At 50.6% G+C, this 11,441-nt stretch overlaps 1 protein-coding gene across 1 annotated transcript; it reads left to right on the top strand.

Annotated features, from left to right (window-relative positions):
- Positions 1–59: 59 nt before the first annotated feature.
- Positions 60–11,314, top strand: ALDH9A1 (aldehyde dehydrogenase 9 family member A1). The gene is made up of 11 exons (XM_080349167.1): positions 60–530; positions 3,837–3,982; positions 5,105–5,234; positions 5,562–5,696; positions 6,200–6,396; positions 7,189–7,329; positions 7,868–8,056; positions 9,545–9,632; positions 10,009–10,150; positions 10,691–10,803; positions 10,914–11,314. Exons 1-11 carry the CDS (start codon positions 164–166, stop codon positions 11,006–11,008), a joined length of 1,743 nt encoding a protein of 580 aa, XP_080205293.1. The 5' UTR covers positions 60–163; the 3' UTR covers positions 11,009–11,314.
- Positions 11,315–11,441: the final 127 nt, after the last annotated feature.

Below are 11,441 nucleotides of genomic sequence, written 5' to 3'. Positions count from 1 at the left end.
CTCTTTCCCGTGTGTAGCTTCTCTTATTTCAAGGGCCTGAACTCACAGCAAAGCCAGAAACATCCCAGGCCTCTACCTGCATGGATCAGCTCTGCTGAAGTAGTTTATTTTGCAGCGTATGCTTGCTGGATCCGACTAAGACGGCTAAATCTAATCAAGTGTAATGACAGCCTGCACCTTAATGGCTTTGGGAGAGTTCCGTGCAGCCCGCTACTGCTCGGTACCTCCGAGCCGCCAGGGGGAGCCTGGGCGCGGGGTGGGGCCCGCGGTCCTGAGGTTCGAGTCCCCAGTGGAGGCGGAGTCCCCGCGGGGTACGGGCTGCCATCCGTTCCCTCCGCCGGCCCGGCACATGCTGGTGCGCTGCCAGCTGCCGAACCTCCTGCCCCGACTCTGCGCCCTCCGCCCCAGCCTCACCATGAGCAGCGCTACTGGCACCTTCACCACCGACCAGCCCCTCAACTACCGGGCGGGCGCCCGCGTTCGGCCCGTGGATGGCGGCCCGACGGAGGACGTGTACGAGCCGGCCACAGGTACCCGCTCGGGTCGGGGTGTGGGGGCCGGTGCGCGGAGGTGCTTCCTTGAGATCTGTAAGAAATCAGTTCTGACTCTGAGTCAGAACCATCCAGCGGTGCCCGATATCTTGGCAAAGGACACGATTTAAACATTTCTTCTTATTTATTTTGAGATACCTCGGTTTCGGCAGAATTTAAGAAGGAGAGCGTTTAACTATGCTGAGGAATGTGTAACAGGGTCCTGGAGCTGGTGGTAAAAGTACAACACACTGCAGTGGAAAACGGGGGCATTTTGTAACAATTGGAGGTAATTAGTAACTAGAGCAAGACTGTAGAAAGCGACAGATCTTTTAATTCAGACCAGCCGAACTGCAGCACCTCTTCTAAAGCCAATTGCAAATGAGTGGGAACCACAGTGTCAAGTTCTGTAGCCTGGTATAGGTGGCTGGACTCACAGTATCACAGTATCACAGTATGTTCTGGATTGGAAGGGACCTCAAAAGATCATCTAGTCCAATCCCCCTGCTGGAGCAGGAACGCCTAAGTGAGGTTGCACAGGAACATGTCCAGGTGGGTCTTGAATGTCTCCAGAGAAGGAGACTCCACAACCCCCCTGGGCAGCCTGTTCCAGTGTCTGTCACCCTTACTGAGAAGAAGTTTCTTCTCAAATTTAAGTGGAACCTCTTGTGTTCCAGCTTGATCCCATTGCCCCTTGTCCTATCATTGTTTGCCAACGAGAAGAGCCTGGCTCCATCCTCATGGCACTCACCTTTTATATATTTATAAACATTAATAAGGTCACCCCTCAGTCTCCTCTTCTCCAAACTCAAGAGACCCAGCTTCCTCAGCCTTTCCTCATAAGGGAGGTGCTCCACTCCCTTAATCATCTTGGTTGCCCTACGCTGGACCCTCTCCAGCAGTTCCTTGTCCTTCTTGAACTGAGGGGCCCAGAACTGGACACAATATTCCAGATGGGGTCTCACCAGGGCAGAGTAGAGGGGAAGGAGGACCTCTCTTGATCTACTAACCACCCCCCTTCTAATACATCCCAGGATGCCATTGGCCTTCCTGGCCACAAGGGCACAGTGCTGGCTCATGGTCATCCTGTTGTCCACCAGGATCCCCAGGTCCCTTTCCCCTACACTGCTCTCTAATATGTAATTTCCCAACCGATACTGGAACCTGGGGTTGTTCCTGCCCAGATGCAGGACTCTACACTTTTCCTTGTTAAATTTCATTAGGTTATTCCCCGCCCAACTCTCCAGCCTGTCTAGGTCTCGCTGGATGGCAGCACAGCCTTCTGGCGTGTCAGCCACTCCTCCCAGCTTAGTGTCATCAGCAAACTTGCTGATAGTACACTCTATTCCCTCGTCTAAGTCGTTAATGAATATATTGAATAATACTGGCCCCAGTACTGACCCCTGAGGTACTCCACTAGATACTGGTCTCCAACTAGACTCCGCACCATTGACTACCACTCTCTGGCTTCTCTCCTTAAGCCAGTTTGTAACCCACCTCACTACTCTATTGTCTAGACCACACCTCTGCAACTTAGCAACTAGGATGCTGTGGGAGACTGTGTCAAAGGCTTTACTGAAGTCAAGGTAGACCACATCCACGGCTCTGCCATCATCCATCCACCTTGTAACATTCTCATAAAAGGCTATGAGGTTGGTCAAGCATGACTTACCCTTGGTAAAGCCATGCTGACTGCCCCTAATAACCTTCTTATCCTTGATATGCCTTGAGATAGCACCAAGGATAAGTTGTTCCATTACTTTCCCAGGGACAGAGGTGAGGCTGACCGGTCTATAGTCACCCGGGTCCTCCTTCTTGCCCTTTTTGAAGATTGGAGTGACATTTGCTTTCCTCCAATCCTCGGGCACCTCTCCTGTTTCCCAAGACTTGGCAAAGATGATTGAGAGCGGTCCAGCAATGACCTCAGCCAGCTCCCTCAGCACCCGCGGATGCATCCCATCTGGACCCATGGATTTATGGATGTCCAGTCTATTTAATTGCTCCTTAACCCAGTCCTCATCAACTAAAGCAAGCTCCTCCATTGACCTCGCTTCATCTGGGGTCTCAGGGGTACAGGGCTCCCCAGGACAGCCTCCGGCAGAGTAGACAGAGACAAAGAAGGCATTCAGTAATTCTGCCTTCTCTGTATCTTCCGCCACCAGGGCACCCACCCCATTCCTCAGTGGGCCTACATTGCCTCTGGTATTAGTTTTATCCGCTATGTATTTGAAAAAGTTCTTTTTGCTGTCCTTGACCCCTCTCGCCAGCTGTAATTCTAAGGAGGCCTTGGCTATCCTAGCTGCCTTCCTACATCCTCTAACAGCAGCCTTATATTCTTCCCAAGTGGCCAGCCCCTGCTTCCATGACCTGTAAACTCTCCTCTTCTGCTTGAGCATACGCAATAGATTCCTATTCAACCACGCAGGCCTCCTGGCTCCCTTCCTTGACTTCCTACATGTGGGGATGCTCTGATCCTGAGTGCGGAAGAAGCAATCTCTGAATGCAATCCAGCTCTCTTGGGCCCCTTTTCCTTCAAGCAGTCTTGCCCATGGGATTTCCCCCAGCAATTGCTTGAAAAGGCCAAAGTTAGCCCTGCTAAAGTCCAGGGTTGCAATTCTACTTGCTATTCTGTTCCTGCCACACAAGATGCTGAACTCCACCATCTCGTGGTCACTGTAACCCAGGCAGCCCTCAACCTTTACTGCTTCGACCAGACCCTCCTTGTTAGTGAGGATGAGATCCAGCAGTGCACCTCTCCTAGTCGGCTCCTCCACCATCTGCATGAGGAAGTTATCATCAATGCACTGGAGGAACCTCTTGGACTGTGGCTGGCTGGCTGAATGGTCCTTCCAGCAAACATCAGGGAAGTTAAAATCACCCACAACAACCAGGGCCTGTGACTGCGAGGCCACTCTCAGCTGCCCATAGAAGGCCTCATCAACTTCCTCAGCCTGATCTGGTGGCCTGTAACAGACACCCACAACAGTGTCACCCCTGCCAGCCTGCCCCTTGATCCTGACCCATACACTCTCAACTCGCTCATCATCCACTCCTGGGCAGAATTTAGTACATTGTAGTTGCTCTCTCACATAGAGAGCAACTCCACCACCACGCCTGGCTGGCCTGTCTTTTCTGAAAAGGGCATAGCCATCCATGACCACATTCCAGTCATGTGAACTGTCCCACCATGTTTCTGTAATTGCCACCAGGTCATAAAGTCTTTAGGGTTTGATGCAAGACAAACCATGTTCTTTTGTGCCCCCTTTTCTGAGATTCTTATTTATTTCCCGTTTAAAATGTGCCCAGGTCGTGTGATAAGCAAGCTGCTCTGCTCTGGGGAGAAGGAGGTGGATCTGGCTGTGCAGAGTGCAAAAGCTGCCTTTAATGTATGGAGTCAGATGTCTGGCATGGAGCGGAGCAGGGTGCTGCTGGAGGCTGCCAGAATTATTCGGGTATGTTGTGGGAGCTCGCCCTCGCTTTTAGAGAGGGGCTGGTTCTGTCTCTCCGCTTTCTTATGGGTTAATGTGGTTGCTGGGGGCTCATGGCAGGACTTCCAGAGCTCCAGGAGGAATGCAGGAGTTAAAACCCACCTTTGATCAGAAGAAACAGTAGGTTGCTTTGGACAAGGGCTTTGTTCTTATCACTTTATTTGAGGCCAGTGTGTATCTTCTCTGCTTAATTCTGTTAGAAGATGTAAAACTGAAGCCACCCAGTCGAGATCTTGCAGGGCTCGTAATTCTTTTCGCAAGTCCAAAGATTATGCTTCGCTGCACACAATTTCAAAGCTGAAATTGCATAACTGTCACATTGCTGAACTTTCAGCTTGTTCGACACTGTTGTCACGTGACTGGACTGTGTCTTGCTGTAGCAATAAAAAAAAGTGGGAATACTGGTTTTTATCTTAGACACCAGGTAAGACCCTAGATAATACACATGGGGGAGAGAGATTATACAAACAAGCTAGTTTTAATCACTCACAACTTTGTGAGATAACGTGTTCTTGGACATCAAAATTAAACCCTGTTGAGGAACAGATTTGTAAGAAACCAGACCTTTCCCCAGTGTGAATATATGACGAGAAAACTCTGCCAAGCTTCTGCCAGCCTTGCACAGCAGGGTAATATTTCTGCCTGGGAGATAGTCTGTTAAAGGACGCTTCCCAGCTGCATTGCTTTGTCTGTCCTTCACCAAGTCCTCTGGTTCCATTTTGAGTTTGCTGTTTGCTTTTCCTCGCGGTTTAGTTCTGTGAATTTTAATCATTGTTTACCAGCTGGCTTCTGGGTTCAGGTTTGCTCATCTTTTAGATAAAAACAGGGATGTTAAGCAAGACTGGACTAGTAGTGGATGGCAGCAGCTGACTGTTTGACATTCCCCTGTGATCAGTTGCCACTGGGAAATGGATAAATAGCTACTGGGACTGTACCTGTTGGGGATGACTATTTCTTACGGCAGAGCCCGGCTTACTGATGGCAGAGCCTTGTTTCGGACTTGTGTGCTTGGGAAGCAGCTGTCTCCATGTAGAGTTCTGCTACAGGATTCTCTAACACGTTGTCACTGTCCTGCACCTCTCACAGGAGCAGAGAGAAGAAATTGCCACCTTGGAAACCATCAACAATGGGAAGTCCATCTTTGAAGCCAGAGTGGACATCGACATATCCTGGCAGTGCCTGGAGTATTACGCAGGACTGGCAGGATCTCTAGCTGGTGAGAACATGACTGGAGTTTGCTTTTTACTCGCTGTCCTGCCACTTGTGCTCCCTGATAACTTCCATGGCACGAGATCATCTTTGCTGCTGACTTCTCTAAGAGATGGACTGCTCCTTTTTCCGAAGATCCTGGAAGGGTTTTCAGAGATCTCTACCTAACGCTGCCATGCTCTGTGTGCACTTACTTTCTGTGAGCTTGCTGGGGTAAAAGCAGTGTGTCTCTGTTCCCAGTCAAAGTGAGGTCTGGCCCCTGAAGCTCTGATAAGACAGGAATGGGCTTTGCTCTCCTCTACATTCTGACTGCTGCTTTTTTTTTTTTTTGCAGGTGAACACGTCCAGCTTCCCGGGGGATCCTTTGGGTACACTCGTAGAGAGCCCCTCGGGGTGTGTGCTGGGGTTGGAGCCTGGAATTACCCGTTCCAGATTGCCTGCTGGAAGTCTGCCCCGGCCTTGGCTTGCGGTAATGGAGACTCTGCCCACGCGAGCTTCTCTTTGAAGTCAAATGATTCTGTAGGGGAGAGTCATTTGGGGGATGAAGTCTAGGATTACCTTGAAAGAGGTGTTGAAGGATTGGCAGAAACTTCAGGCTGTTCCTGTGGCAGGAAGGGAAAGGAAATGGAAGTGGGAACACAGCAGAAGCTAAGAGGGGCAAGGAGTGCATTGGGAAACAGGCCGATCGCTTGGCTTTGTGCCAGATGAGGAACGTCTTTGGAAACGTCTGCAGCGCAGGACCAGCAGCCCCATCTCCCCCAGCCCTTCCCAGCAGGAAGGTGCAGTTCCTCCCTTTCCCTGGTTGCAGCTGAAATTGTTTCCCCCTCTGTTGGGGGAATCTTCTGGGATCTATTGAGACAAATCCATTGTGTGGGGTGGGGTTTTTTTTTGTTTGTTGCTGTTTTGTTTGTTTGTTTTTTCTAAAGCAGTTTGGATGTTAACTGCACCTTGCCTCTGTCTGGGTTCCTCTAGGTAATGCGATGGTCTACAAGCCCTCTCCCTTCACCCCCATTTCAGTGGTGAGGTTGGCAGAGATCTACACAGAGGCTGGTGTGCCCAAGGGGCTCTTCAATGTGGTGCAGGGCGGAGTGGCCACGGGCCAGTTCCTCTGTCATCACCCAGACGTGGCCAAAATCTCTTTCACTGGCAGTGTGCCAACTGGCATCAAGGTAAAGGCACCTTTGCGCTCGGGGACGCGAGGGGTCTGCAGTGCCAGCCTTCCTCACGCGCCGTGGATGTTGACGCCTCCTTGAGCTTTTGTGCATGAGGCTTGTAAAGATGGGGTGTGAGTTAGCATTTGTGGGTCTGAGCAAGCAGTTTGCATGTCCAGGGTTATACTGGGGCTCCAGGTAGCCTGCTGGGCATGGGCTTGGGCACTCAGTCCTTTCAGAGGAGCAATTTTTCATCTTCACTTATTTAGTTCCTGGTTGCAGTGAAGTCTCAGAGCTGCCAAAAATCTGTGTGGGGAGAAGGGCATGTAAATCAGAGCAGCACTGGGAAAACGTGTGTTTCTGGTGGTAATAGTTCCATTTAGTGCCATGCAAGCCACTGTTTTTAAGCAGGAGGTTAGTTTCTGTGAATTTCTCACCCTCAATTTATTCTTCAAAGAGTTACAAGTCCCTAAAAAGACTTTTAAAAATAAGCTCTGATTTGAAAGAGGGGAATTGTTGCCCCTTGCATGTGTGTACCCGTGGGATGCAGTGACACAGATGCAGTTACAGCTTCCCGCAAATGACTCGTTAGGTTTTGTTGCTTTTGTTTTTAAGAAAACAGACCCTCTGAGACTGTCCCGGTCTGAACTAAACACACTAGGAAACCCAGCTTGCCCTTCACGCTGCTTCTGTTGCTGGTGAAGGGCCCTGTGGGGACTCTCCCCTTGGGTGTCTCTTACCTTGCTCTGCCAGCCTCCCATTTACATTTACCAGTGGGTCACTTGTCTCTTCTCTCCTTGTTTCCCTCAGATCATGGAGATGGCAGCTAAAGGGATCAAACCAGTCACCCTGGAGCTGGGGGGCAAATCCCCCCTTATAATCTTTTCGGACTGTGCCTTGGAGAACGCCGTGAACGGAGCCCTCATGGCCAACTTCCTCACGCAGGGCGAGGTGTGTGTCTGTGGGGCAGGAGCAATTGGCCCCATTGTGGTGGGGTGGTTTAAGAACTGGGTGGCAGAGCCAGCCTGGGACCTTGCATGGTAAGGGGTGCTCTGAAGCTCCAGTTTTGTCACCCTTTTCCCTGAGGCAGCAGGTTCCAGTCCAGTGCAATGAGCCACAGCCCTATGGGGCTCTGTTCATCCCAAATTTGGGATCTGCACGTGTGCTGCAGGTTTTCTGTAATCCTGTTGCTATAATTGGCTTACTGGGGTCATCTCTGAGAACTGGAAAGGCTGCTCAAGGTCTCTCCTGCTGGTGACTTGATGCGTTTTTGCCACCTGGTGGCATCAGTACCACTATGTCCAGCACAGACTGTTCAGTGCAGCCGGGAGCAGCGAGGTAAATCTGGTTGTCTTTGTCCCCAGGGACAAGTGAGGTGTGTTAGCAGCTGTGCAGGGGCTTTTTGGAGAGCCTCCCTAGCAGCACCCAAGCAGGGAAGGACTGCAGAGTGCTGTGTGCCTTATTCTGAGCAGCCTGTCCTGTATCCCAGGTGTGCTGCAATGGCACGCGGGTGTTTGTGGAGAGGAAGATACTGGATGTCTTCACAAAGGAGGTGGTGAAACGCACCCAGAAAATTAAAGTTGGAGACCCGCTTCTGGAAGACACACGGATGGGAGCCCTCATCAACCGGCCTCACCTGGATCGTGTCCAGGGCTTTATCAAGCAGGCAAAGGAGCAGGTGAGTTGTGATGATGCCTTGTCCCTGCCCTGAAATGTCTGTCTCTCAGACTGGCAGCTTTTTTCTTGCCCCATGCTTTCCCATTGAAGCTGGTTTTTATGTTGTGGTTAAGAATTATTCGATAGGTGCACTTGATAGGTGACTAGATTAAAAGTGACCCAGTGCACGTCTCTAAATCAGCATTGAAGGTGATGTGACTTTTCATATCTTGATGTTGCCAAGTTTTAGAGGTTGTGAGATACCCAGCATGGCAGTGTTTGAAATAGGAGAGAATTCATACATTTGAGCTGGTATCTCTCTTAAAAGTTGTGGTGACACCTGGCACACTTGGCTGTTTTCTCATTTTGGTTCCAGTTTTGTTGGTTGTAGAAAGAGCTTTCTAAGGATCAGTGGCCAAATTTACAGGCAGCTGGAAACAGTCTCTGTAAGAACAGTAAGATCTACCCAGGAATTTTTTTTCTCCAGATTGTAGTGTAAAAGTGTTTTAAATGCCAGCACTAGGTATATGAGCAGCTTGTAGCCTATTTGGGGATGGGCTGTAGAAGGGGAACTGAGTGAAAACCAAGAGGGCTAGATGAGGCTTTGGAAATAGGAAAAGACATGACTGGTGAAGAGACTTGAGCACAAGACCTATGGGGAGAGGCTGAGGGAGCTGGGCTTGTTTGGTCTGGAGAAGAGGAGGCTTAGCGGTGACCTCATCACTCTCTATAGCTACCTGAAGGGCAGTTCTAGCCAGGTGGGGATTGGTCTCTTCTCCCAGGCAGTCAGCAATAGGACAAGGGGGCATGGGCTTAAACTCTGCCAGGGGAAATTTAGACTGGATATTAGGAAGAAATTCTTTGCAGAGAGAGTGGTCAGGCATTGGAATGGCTGCCCAGGGAGGTGGTGGACTCGCCGTCCCTGGAGGTTTTTAAAGTGAGGTTGGACATGGCACTTAGTGCCGTGATCTAGTAAATGAACTGGAGTTGGACCAAGGGTTGGACTCGATGATCTCTGAGGTCTTTTCCAACCCAGTCAATTCTGTGATTCTGTGATATGTGGAAGGAGATGTGAGAAATGAGAAGAGAAATCCCCATCTCTGCAATGGGATGTTTTGTGGAGGTAGGTGTTTCTCATCAGGTGATTTGCTAAGGAACTGATTGACTTGCTAATGAGGGAAATCACACAATGTGAAGATGTGGAAGTTAATGTGATGCTGAGGATCTGTTCCTAGTTGTAGCTGCTTCTCCAGCCTACAGTGGCTCCTGTGGCACTTGCACCCCGAAGCAGCATTGTTTGGATTTTTAGGATGGGTCTCACCCCCTGGACCTGGTGTATCAGTGATGTTCTACCAGCAGTCCTGACATGCAGAGACACCAGGGAGGACACAGGCATGTTTCTTCTGATAGGACTGCAAACCCAGCAGGGAGTTTTGTCCAGCCAGAGCTGCGGCAGAGGGGCAGATGTCCCTAGACATGCCTGCCCACCCTCTGCTTGGCTCTTTTTCAGGGAGCAGAGGTGCTCTGTGGTGGGGACCTGTATGTACCAGATGATCCGAAGCTGAAAAATGGCTACTACATGCGACCCTGTGTGTTAGGTATGATCCTTCCTGTTCATGGTACTGCTGTCTTCTATATGGACGTTGCTGAGTTTTTTCTAGAGGAAGCTGTGTTCAGTGTAACCTGTCTCACTGTGCATCCACAGTGTGGACAGGTGTATGGGTGCATTAGAGAGAGCTGAGGGACGCAGAACTGCATCCAGAGAAATCTCTGCTGTTGGAGGGTTTGACAGGACACAGGTAGTTAGTGCCTTTGCTGCCTTGAGATGCAGGGTGGGACTTGCCCCTCTTCTAGGTGGGCTGGGGAGGCTGTGCAGTGCTGAGTGCTGTCTTGGAAGCTGCGTGGGTTGCTGAATGCACAGGCTGTTCTGCTCCCTCTTCCTCCTGAAGCTCATGAACTCTGCCATGCTTCCAGGGAACTGCAGGGATGACATGACGTGCGTGAAGGAAGAGATCTTCGGGCCTGTCATGTCCATTCTGCCTTTTGACACGGAGGAGGAGGTTGTGGAGAGAGCCAACAACACCAAATTTGGCCTGGCAGGTGGCGTCTTCACAAGGTATGACTGGGTAGCGTGGCTGCTGTGGAAGTGGTCTAGGGAGGAGAGGAGAAGGGAAATACTGCAGCAGCTTGATGCTCCTCTTGCCATACCTGGCATGGGCACAGATATCCTCTTCCAGACAAGCTGGAGCAAGGGATTGCCGACAGGGAACTTTGTACGTGACTGCACATCTCCTCCTAGTTTTTCCTGAGGGGTTAGGTGGGCCCGGCTGTCCTTCAGACTCCTTCCAGCCTGTGCTTGGCTTGCTGCCTGCCTTCCTGCATCTCCAGGAGACGTCTACCAGGAGCCTGCTGTGCTGCTGCAAGCACGCAAAGATGGCTGTTGGCCACTTGCCAGAGTCTGGTGTCCTTGTCCTGCCCTCTCAAATGCGGTTTTGAGTGTCCTTGGGAATAGGTGCTACATCCTTTGAGCAGGCAGAGACAGTAGGACAGGTCAGGCTCCAAAAACCACTGTAACCTGCTGGCCTTTCTCCGGTGGGCTGTCAGCTGGCAGGGGATGAATGGGAAGGCATCCAGCTGAACTGTCCTTTTCCTGCAGGGATATCCAGAAGGCTCACAGGGTAGTAGCTGCTCTCAAGGCTGGGATGTGCTTCATTAACAACTACAACATCAGCCCCGTGGAGCTGCCTTTCGGAGGATACAAGGCATCAGGTGAGCTCTGTTTGACCCTCCCTGGTAGGACTACGTGACAGTTACAGAGGGCACGAGCAGTGCGTGGCACTGCTTGGGGCTGTGTTCTCACTTCTGGCTTGTCCCTGCAGGATTTGGCAGAGAGAACGGGCGCGCAGCCATAGAGTACTACTCGCAGCTGAAGACTGTCTGCGTGGAGATGGGGGATGTGGAATCTGTGTTTTAGTGGCTCTGGGGCCTGCTCAAGGAACCACCAGCCAGTTCTTGCCTGTCAGCCAGAGATGTGGATCATTCGCACAGCGATAACGTGCTCTAAAATTCAAAGTGCCTGGGAGGGGAGCGTAGCTGGAGCAGCAGAGTAGGGAGCACAACGAGAGTGGTAGCAAGCTCAAGCATAGGATAGAGCGCTGCCTCTCGAGTGAAAGCTAGTTGACATCCTTACTATAGGCCTACTGTTCTTTATAATCATAACAAAGCAACAACTTTAAATGTTTGCCTACATCTTTTTTTAGCAAATAAACACTAACTCTGTTTGGAACATCTTATCTCAGAGTGACATGAATTGAGGGGTGCAGAAATAGGGCTGCTGCTGTGTGGGTTAAACAGGTTGCAAGATGGCTTTTCAGTCACTAGAATCATAAAAGCTCAGGCATCTCAGC

This window comes from Nesoenas mayeri, assembly GCF_963082525.1.
Source record: "Nesoenas mayeri genome assembly, chromosome: 8".
In the NCBI taxonomy this organism is placed as follows: domain Eukaryota; kingdom Metazoa; phylum Chordata; class Aves; order Columbiformes; family Columbidae; genus Nesoenas; species Nesoenas mayeri.
The sequence above is the reverse complement of the archived record's forward strand: the minus strand, read 5'-3'. Positions and strand labels throughout refer to the sequence as shown.

What these genes read in the sequence shown, in the direction of transcription:
- ALDH9A1 (XM_080349167.1), top strand. Translation starts at nt 164, where the DNA reads ATGACAGCCTGCACCTTAATGGCTTTGGGAGAGTTCCGTGCAGCCCGC. An exon ending in ACTTCCTCACGCAGGGCGAG is followed by an intron (nt 7,330 to 7,867) that starts GTGTGTGTCTGT and finishes CCTGTATCCCAG; the next exon opens with GTGTGCTGCAATGGCACGCG. An exon ending in CGGAGGATACAAGGCATCAG is followed by an intron (nt 10,804 to 10,913) that starts GTGAGCTCTGTT and finishes TTGTCCCTGCAG; the next exon opens with GATTTGGCAGAGAGAACGGG.